The sequence below is a fragment of the Barbus barbus genome (genome assembly GCF_936440315.1).
Source record: "Barbus barbus genome assembly, chromosome: 45".
Lineage (NCBI taxonomy): Eukaryota > Metazoa > Chordata > Actinopteri > Cypriniformes > Cyprinidae > Barbus > Barbus barbus.
The window spans coordinates 21,444,405-21,454,274 of record NC_136723.1 but is presented as its reverse complement, the minus strand read 5'-3'; the positions used below and the strand labels follow the sequence as shown (position 1 = coordinate 21,454,274).

Genomic DNA, 9,870 nt, shown 5'->3' with positions numbered 1-9,870 from the left:
AATCTTGTTTCACCTGTATCTGTAGATGTGTCACCGGCAGAAAAAGTGACGTTACAGTTTCAGGGCAGTGTTTCAAGTGCAGGAGGAGTTCTCATTTAAACTGGCATTAAAAGACATGCTTGTGTTTAGAAAGCCTTTTTATAATAAATGCAATCCAACAAACTGTTTATTGTGGCATTTAAGGTATTAAATAACTTTCATAGCCTAATTATGCATCATAAATTCTGAATCTGAACAGAAACAAGGCAATTCATATTACATTTGCACCATTTTCTTAAAAAAGTAAATGTATCACACTAGTTTCACTTCAACACTCTGGTTTGATGCATAAGTTTGGAAACTGTGTTTAACAAGTAACTGGCGCCACCATCTGCTCTATTAATATTAAACAGATAGACGTATAATGTAGAATTAGAAAGAAAGATGGCAAGAAAACCAGTATGCTTTAAAATAATCTTAATATTTTTGTCCTAAATAGACGTTCAAGTCAAATCATTGCACTTACTGAAGAGGATAATCTACTACGTTTTAAAAAAAAAAGTTATCACATACAGTCTGTTCACCCAGTATGTTTTCAAAGGAATAATAAATTACAATTTAATATGTGTATTTTCAATACATCCTAATGAATTCTCAGGTAATTAAAGTATGTTGACGTCAACCAGCTCGCTCCTAGCAGCCAATCCCGTGCCCTTCTCGCCGTGCGCTTCAAACGCGTCAGCCAATCAGAGCGAACCAGCAGGAATACGCTCACGCCATTGGTTCGCAACGTCAATCCGGGCTCCGTCGTAAAACCAGTTTAGTAGCCGAAAGGTACCAAGATGGCGGAGGTAAGTTGGAAAATAGGGGGAAGGCGTCATATTTTGGTCGTTAATTTCTCTTACCAGAATACATTAGTTTGGGATTTCTATATCTGATTATATGTACTAATGTCTTATCTTTGGATAAAGGCTGGTTTTGTGCAGATTAGAACGGTTTTGGCCGTCATAACGAGTGTTTAAAACGTCGATGGGGCCTCTTTTAGCGTCGAGTGTTGCGATATTTGGCGTCAGATCTCACTGCGGCGCGAGCGTCGAGCGCGCCGCGATGGTTAGTTAGTCGTGAGGCAGCTAATTATTTTATTTAGTCCTTTTTTCATATTTTTACTTTTCTGTTATTCCCGGTTTTTCGACTAAATACTTCTGTAACGGATTGATGCTGTGAAGTGACGAACCATTTATTTATTTTTTCCTTTTTTTAAATTTTTTATAAAACGTATTATTTTTATAAGAGACTCGGAACCTCTGAATAAATACTAAATATTGCTTTGACTTGTCAGTGACCCTCACAAACGGCTTCTGTTGTATATTCTGTTTATCATTTTCAAATATAAATTATGTTACTAAAACATACAAATTGTGAGTCACTTCTTGTATTTTTTTAAGAATACTTTTTGTGTATTTAAATATCTTTATAGTCGGTGACAGTTTTGGTTGATTTAATTTTAGTTAAATTTAATTAACGTTCATTGGACTGTCATGGGTGCGAAGCATATTATTAATATATAAGTTACTATTCATACTCTTGTTACTTACAAATAATTACTATGGTAACAGTACTTTAAAATGAGCTTTACTACAGTAAAACTGTTGTGATTATTATTAGCTGTCACTCTCATCAAAACAAAAAAAAACGTATTACACATTTTGAAATGCATCCCATAGTTTTGCAAACATAATAATTACAGCCTATGGTTAACCACTATTCTTCATTATGCTGTAAATTCCCTAAACATCTCATGTATTTTTTTCCTTTTGATATTTCAGGCTTCCTTGGGAAGTACAAGCCCAGGTAAATTTCCTCTGAATTTATTTGATAATGTCTGTTTAATAATTATATATTGTATGTTTGTAATGTACATTATAAATATAATTGAATACTAAATATATAAATTATGCATAAAATTAAATATATATTTTTTAATTTGATCATTTCAGTTGGCTCTTTGTCATCGGAAGATCACGATTTTGACCCGACGGCAGAAATGCTGGTGCACGAATTCGATGATGAGCGTACGTTAGAGGAAGAGGAGATGAGGGAGGGCGAGTCAAGCGGGAGCTCGGAAATCGCTGATCTGGAGAAGGTTTGCCTTGATTTTTTTTTTTTTTGTCCAACACACGTCGATTTAATTTAGGGATTGTGATTATTTTTATATTGTGGCTAATAACAAATATGACCAGGCTGAGATTATCAAAACACAAATTGTGTACATTATCAGTGTATTATTATTGGTTAATATCATCCAGAACTGATGTCTTCGCACATATTGTGCGTCTGTAGTTCTCTGAATTGTTTGCAGTGATAAACCGTGGAGTTAACTGTCTGTGTCTCAGGAGGGGAGCATGCCGTTGGAAGAGCTGCTGGCGTTGTACAGATATGAAGCTGCAGACATTTCTGTCGGAGGGTCGAGTGCGGACAGTTCGTCTGTAGAGCTGACTGATGAGCTGCCCGATATGACGTTAGATAAAGTAAGCCACTAAAGTATAGATAGTTGTAACAAGATCTTAAGATTGTTTAATTTTTTGGATGACTAGCTTCTTCAAATACACACAGTCAGTAAGCGGAATCATTACTCCAGTGTCACATGATCCTTCAGAAATCACTCTCATGTGCTGATTTGCTGCCCAAGAAACATTTCTGATTATTTGAAATGTTGAAAAATGTTGTGCTGCCCAATAGTTTTGTGGAAACCATGATGCATTTTATTTTTCAGGATTCTTTGAATAGAAAGTTCAAAAGAACGGCATTTATTTGAAATATAAATCTAGTAACTTTATGAATGTCTTTACTGTCACTTTTGACTTATTTAATCCATTCTTGGTTAATAAAAGTATGTAAAAAAATTTTTTTTTTTTTTTTTTTTTTGCTGTTCATTGACATTGTTACATGGCATCTTTTCTCGTAACAGGAGGAAATCGCTAAAGATCTGCTCTCTGGAGACGATGAAGAAACACAATCTTCTGCCGATGACCTCACACCGTCTGTGACGTCACACGAAACCAATGATTTCTTCCCCAGGACTCTTCGCTGTAAGCACAGATGTTGTTTACCTTTGCTATCGCTTACAGTTGTGCAGTCTGTCCTCCAGTTTCCATTACGAGTCTGGTTTTTCTGTAGAGTTCAGTTCTGTTGTTTGTTTTCCAGCGAATACGATTTACGATGGAGACAAAGAATCTGAGGGTGAGGATGATGGTTTGAATCCTGAAGACTCTCGCAAGGTGAGGACGATAACTTATTAGATGTTTTTTCGATAGGCTAGGCTTTGTTATTGTAGTCTAGAGTCAGATATAATAGATTATTTACAGTCTTATTCAAAGTTTGAGTTTAAAAGGGATTGTTTCTTAGCATTTATGTGTGTCGGACAAAGCTCAATGAATGTATATTATATTAATTTGTGTTTTCACAGGAGATCATGGTGGGATCTGAATATCAGGCAGAAATTCCTGCTCTCACCTGTTATAATGACCATGAAAAAGGTGAGTCTTCGATATTTAATTGGAGTAAGACAGAATTCAGTGTTAAGCCACCAATGTTAAATACAACATGAAACATGTTTCTTAGTGAAATATTCTGTGCTAAATAATGTAGGGTGAGACTTGAGTTTATTCATTGGGATTTGATATGCTGAAAAATGTCACTGAAATAATTTTTCACCATCTGCGCAGTTTTTATGCAAGCAGAAAAGCTTTTTTGGAGATGTAGAAAAGTATTATGATGCAGGTTTTCCTTGAATGTGTATTTCAGTATACGCAGAGGAAGATCAGTTGCTTTGGCAGCCAGATATCTTACCCGAGTCAAAAGTCAAAAGCTTCTTGCAGGATGCTCTGAGTGCGGATGGAAAGATGGACGGAGACGGCAAATGTTCTCTGGTCAAAGACAACGAGCAGGTGAAGATCACAGATCTGTAGTTTTACATAACACATTTGTTACCCCTGATGGGCTGTTGACTGTCCATTAAATAGATTGGCCGAACACTTCGACACTCATAGTGCTGTTATTAATAACACTTAACCCTGTAATGCCTCACATATGTAATAATGGTCAATGTATTTAATGAACAGTTTATTGAAAATGCACACAATCTAATAAACGCTCCTCAGAAGATGTGAGATGTTTTGGAGGCTTGGGAAGATCATTCCTCCACTGAAGAACAGTGAAAGTAAAGCTTCTGGAAACAAACGTTCTTATTTTTACGTTTACTTTATAAAAATCAGTAAAGATTTGACAGCAAAAAGACACGTGAAGCACTAGCTGAAGGTGGACATTTGGACAATTACACTAAAAGAGCTTTTATTTGCTAAAAAACTATCAATCAGATGACACAAGTCATGTAGGAGATTGTGTGCAACAGGTTTGGTCATGTTGATCATTTAGAGACCTTAGAAAATGTTCAGTAGGCGTTTTTTGGGTTAACTAACCTGTTTGTTTTCTCCAGGCTTTATATGAGCTTTTGAAGTGTAACTACAACATCCAGGAAGCTCTTGAACGGTATCGCAGCAACGACAAATGCTCAAAGGGTAAGTGGAAATATTGCCGTAGTTATGCTTGTTTTGTGACGTAGGCTTGTTGAACTGCATGTTGAAAAATCTAATTATGTAAATGTTATTATTTAGACGAGATGCTCCCGTGGTCTGAAGAGGAATGTCGGAATTTTGAACACGCTCTTCTGTTGTACGAGAAGAACTTCCACCTCATCCAGAAACACAAAGTAAGATGCCGTCTTTTCTCCTGCATTTTTGATACTAAACATGGTTGTCTTTGATATTTAAATGCAGTTTTGAGTCAGTGTTTACATAATTCAGATGTCATTCTTGCTCAGATGGCACACATGCTTTTCTAAGTAAAACTAATGAATTTTCGTAATTATGATGAATATTCTATGGAAAATAATGTAGGGTGGGTCTTTATTTTTTCCATTGGGATTTGATTGGATTACAAAATGTCAGGCTATAATGTCATTGAAATGATTTTACAGAGTGTTCACAGCCTTTATGCAAGCAGAAACATTGTGTTGCATCATATTGCTCCAATAATTCTTGATTATTTATCTGCATGTAACTTTTCTTTCAAGGTCACCACACGAACGGTGGCAGAATGTGTTGCGTTTTACTACATGTGGAAGAAGTCCGAGCGATTCGACTTTTTCGTCCAGCAAAACCGATTCGGGAAGAAGAAGTTCAGCAGTTATCCAGGCGTTACGTGAGTTTCGTAATGATCTTCTGTTGAGTGGATGTTAAAATGTTCAGTGTGAATAGAGTTGGGTATCGTTTGAATTTGATCAATTCAGATTCCAATGTGGTTTAAAAAAACTGAAGTCAAACATTTAGATATCAAACATATTTATTCTGTGTCTGTTTTTGCAAAGCGTTTAATTGCTGTTGAATATTATGAACAAAAATCAGCCAGCTACATAATTTTGTGTGCAAGACGGAGCTACACGAATCTGGATAAATTGAGACTTTTATTTTTTTAATGGAGGATGTAGTTCTCTCACAGTTCTGAAGAATAATAAATATTAGACAACTAAACAAAATCTCATGGAATTTATGAATGGAACGATTCAGTGACTCGGTCCAGATTTGTTTCATTACTGGGTGAATCAGTGTTTTTGAATGAATCTCTTGAATGAATGATTCAAAGAGAAATGGCTACATTTTTAACAGCCCCTTTTCACCACCTAAAATAAAAGATGTGCACACAGGAATTGATAGGTGGAATTGAAATTGAAATTTTACGACAAGCATCCAACTCCTGACCTTAAGTATTCGATTCTGGAACTGGAATTGATTTTCGATTCCCAACCTTGAACTTGATACAAAGTATTAGATATTTTTCTTGGTGAGCCTAGCCCAGTTCTCCTGAGCTTTGAAGGCTAATTTCCTCTGCAGGGATCTGATGGACCGGTTGGTGGATGAGGCCGAGGGTTTGGTGGATGGATCTGCTTCTGTGTGTTCCAGCAGCAGCGGCAGGATAGAGCCTCCAACCGAGCAACAGCTCAACCTGCTCAACTCCATCACAGCCAGTGACCTCTCCGGTACGTTACTAAAGGTTTTTACGCATGCTTTTATTTCATTACTGTTTTAATTCTTTGAAGTCAGACTATTAATGTTTAAGGCAATAAGCCAGTGTGTTACAGTAATGCTTAGTGTGATAATAGGGACCTTAAACTGTAGTAAGGTGACTGTAATGAACTGCTTGTAGTGGCTTATTGGTTTTATACATATTTAACTACAGCTGCAAAATAAGATGCCAGTGTTCAATAAATAAAATACTAAAAGTGATAAGACTAATTTATCGGCCATTGGCTGAGCCAGTCTTTCCGACAAAATTTCCTGACATCTGACTTTTTATTATTGAATAAAAAAAATGGGAGGGGGGGGGGGGTCTAACTAAATATGGGAACCAAATATGCGAAGGACTTAACAATATCTGACTAAATATTGAAAAAAAGAGGAATCGGCTCCCTTTAATTTTTCTATATATTAAATGTATATTATTATGGGTCATTTGTTTTATAATATTTCATCAAAAGAAATAGCTGTTTATTTCTTTTGATTATTTAAAAAAACTGTAATTTAATATATAAAGATTATTTATATATATACATATTATAATATTTAATCAAAAGTAATTACAACTATGTAATGAGTATTTTGAATAAGTATTGTGAAAACAAAAAAAACAATCAGCTCTCATTAATTTGAGGGTCGTTTTTATTTTATTTTTTGGAAAGTAATTAATATTTTTGAGCAAGGATACACTAAACGGATCAAAAGTACCAGCAAATACATTTGTTTCAAATAAATGCTGTTCTTTTGAACTTTTCTGTTTATTATAGTATCCTGAAAAAGAATCACTGTTTCCACAAAAATATGAAGCAGCACAACTTTTCAACATTGATAATAAATATTTCTTGGGCAGTAAATCAGTATATTAGAATGATTTCTGAAGGATCATGTGACACTGAAGACTGGAGTAATGAAGCTGAAAATTCACAGATAAAATCAAATAACATTTTACAACATATAGCAAACAGTTATTTTAAATTGGAATAATAAAAAAAAAAATGTTTTGCTCAAAAATGGTGAGCAGATGAGTCTAACCTTTACTACTTCCTGCAGCGCTGACGAGCACAGTGGCGTCGGTGTGTAACCCCGCAGACGTGAGCTGTCTAGACTCCTACAACTTCTCCTCGCTAGACGGGCTGCACCGTGGATCCCTGAGCCACGAAGAGCCACTAAACTACTCCAGCAACGGAGACGGAGACTGCCTCAACCTGCTGGAAACAGGCTTCTACCACTCGGACCTCGGCCAAATCAACGTGTGTGGCGAGGACTGCGAGCGGCCCCCGGCTAAGCGGCTGAAGATGGGCCTGTCGGAACCCTTCATAAATGACAACAGGAGCATGGGCATGGATTTCGAGGGCCGTACGCACCACATCACAAGTGCCAAAATGGCGGTTTCGGTCAGTGACTTCGGCGAGGCGGGCAGCTACATGGGAGCGCACACACTACATCAGCACACGGCGCTACAGTCGGAGTAACACGAGCGTGCCAACGCTCACGGGACTAGCTGCAATCAAACATGTACATATTCCTGCGCATATTTGCTTTTTGTTTTCCTGATTATATACGCGTGTATATATGTACAGATTGATCTTTTTTTTTTTTTTTACTATGACATCAGTGATGTCTAATTGTACAGACCTAAATCTTGATTTCTCAAGAGTTAATACAGCCATTTATTTTCCAGTCTTGAATTTTTGGAAGTGTCATAAACGTGTCTATGTCCGAATACTGTGGAAAACTGAACTGGCATACTTGGGCCGAGGGCAAGGGGTTTTTCTAAGCCATGATTACTGGCTGTGAGCTCAGCCTCTCCTCTGTGGTTCCCATCAGTGTTTACTCAGCTCAGCCTTCGTCTGAACGGCATTTACGACCACTTTGTTTCGTTTCGCACCATTTTGAGCACAAGAACCCAGAAGAAGTTCAGCCCTGGGAGATTTTCTGCTATGTTGGCGGACTGCAAAAACAAACCTACGAACAATTGAGTGTGAAAGTGCTTCTAGCAAATATATAGGCCCTAAATACAATAGAGGTATTACGACGTGTGTGATTGAATTGTATTTTTTCTACTTCTACGCATATTTATTAGTGTTCCTCTTGCTTTAGTTTAGCAGTCGGCGTTTGGCGTATTTATTGCAATGAAGACCATTGGACTGCATCATGGTAGTTTTGTTTCCCGAAATGGTTGTGAGAAACTGGCACATGTTGTTTTTTTTTTTTGTTTTTTTTGTTAATTTCAATATTTCCAGATCACTATTTATTGAAAAAACGTTTTGCAGGGATTCCTCGCCGCGTGAACAGAACTGGTCCGCAGTTTTACCCGTCTGTTCCCTTCAGTGACCGATTATGCAACGTTGTAAATTTTTCTGTTCATCGCTGCCCGGCACGGCGTTCGTTTGCTGCAAGCACTGACCTGACGTTTATCTATGCATCGAGAATCGCTTGCAGATGAAACGGATCATTTCGGACCTCGTTTGCTTGTTTTTCCAGCTTTTCCGAGTTTTACTTTACACGCTTTCGTATGGCAATAATTTGTAAATATGTACAGATACCTGACATACCTTCCTGTTTTTTTTCTTCCTCTGCAAACAGACTTCAACTTGAAGACTCGCTTTCGAGTCTGCGTATGCCACAAGAATGCCTTCTCGACTTGCTTTACAGTTCGTTCGACGCTTTTCCTCATAGGAGATTTGCTTAAGAAGAGAGTTATTTATTTATTTATTCACTCAACTGCAAGTGGGTGTAGTGTGTTAGCGTTCTGTACACGAGTGAAATACGGCGTCCTCCTCTCCGCTGGAGACGAAGGGCCACCGTTGTCTTCACAGGAAGTAACGGCGCTAGCTGAATGTACAGTATTATCACATCTTAGGGATTTACTGAACTCGAATGTCTCTCGGTTAAGGCAGAAGCCCGGTTTGCAGTGTTGCCTTAACCCTCATTCAAAACTTGCATGTTGAATCGACCTGGAAACGCTTGGGAGGGTGTTCAGGACGGCGATCTATTGGACGGCTCGTGCTGTGTCTGTAAAATCGTGTTTCCTCGTACCCGCGGCCAGAATCCTCATTTTTATTTTTTTTGTCTTGACATACTTGAAGGATGTGTATTGATCGATTTAAATACAATATTCTCCAATTCAGTCCTGTAGGTTGTGCAATTCATTTCTTCTGTTCCTCCAAGAATCGAAAAGAGCTTTAGGAAATTGTGTTGGTGCAGTAATTTATGTCCAAAGTTTGTATAAAAAAAAAAAGTTAATGGCTTAAAATTGAAATTGTAATGTAGTAATGGTTGTCTGCTTCCAGGGAAAAAAATGTATATTGAAAAACCTTCCTTTTATCTTTGGAATGTTTTGCTTTATTTTTATGTTTTCATTCACTTTTATGCTTTTTGGAGGGGGGAAAGTTACTAGGTAAAGTTCAGTTTTTCGACATATTTTGATGTAATAAGATCATAGTGTTAAATAGACAATCAAACGGCAATTAATATTGGAAAAGGACATTTTATCATTCTTAATGTTTGTACATAGACACTGTTCTTGTTTTGTTGGTTTTATTTTGTATTTTATGTTGTACTTAACTGGCAAACCGTTCCAGAAATAAAGTTCTGGAGATATTATAACCGTGTTGATGAGTTTATCCAAATAGTTGATCAAATTCGATGCCTCTGGATGCTCATTTATATATTATCATTGATTTTTTTTGATGTAATTCAAATTTCTGTGGTATAGGGCACAGTTTAATTATCTGATCAAAAGGAAACTAAGGAGTTT

At 37.0% G+C, this 9,870-nt stretch overlaps 1 protein-coding gene across 1 annotated transcript; it reads left to right on the top strand.

The window, feature by feature from the left end:
• Nucleotides 1-807: 807 nt before the first annotated feature.
• On the top strand, nt 808-9,715 carry mier3a (mesoderm induction early response 1, family member 3 a). The gene is made up of 13 exons (XM_079408250.1): nt 808-830; nt 1,806-1,830; nt 1,977-2,122; nt 2,373-2,507; nt 2,948-3,068; nt 3,184-3,257; nt 3,446-3,515; nt 3,784-3,926; nt 4,475-4,556; nt 4,653-4,747; nt 5,111-5,238; nt 5,928-6,073; nt 7,161-9,715. Exons 1-13 carry the CDS (start codon nt 822-824, stop codon nt 7,580-7,582), a joined length of 1,596 nt encoding a protein of 531 aa, XP_079264376.1. The 5' UTR covers nt 808-821; the 3' UTR covers nt 7,583-9,715.
• The last annotated feature ends 155 nt before the right edge of the window (nt 9,716-9,870 follow it).

Bases quoted from the DNA above. Each gene is read 5' to 3' on its own strand.
- mier3a (XM_079408250.1), top strand. The intron at 2,508-2,947 runs GTAAGCCACTAA...TTCTCGTAACAG, and splicing joins CCGATATGACGTTAGATAAA to GAGGAAATCGCTAAAGATCT. The intron at 3,069-3,183 runs GTAAGCACAGAT...TTTGTTTTCCAG, and splicing joins CTTCCCCAGGACTCTTCGCT to CGAATACGATTTACGATGGA.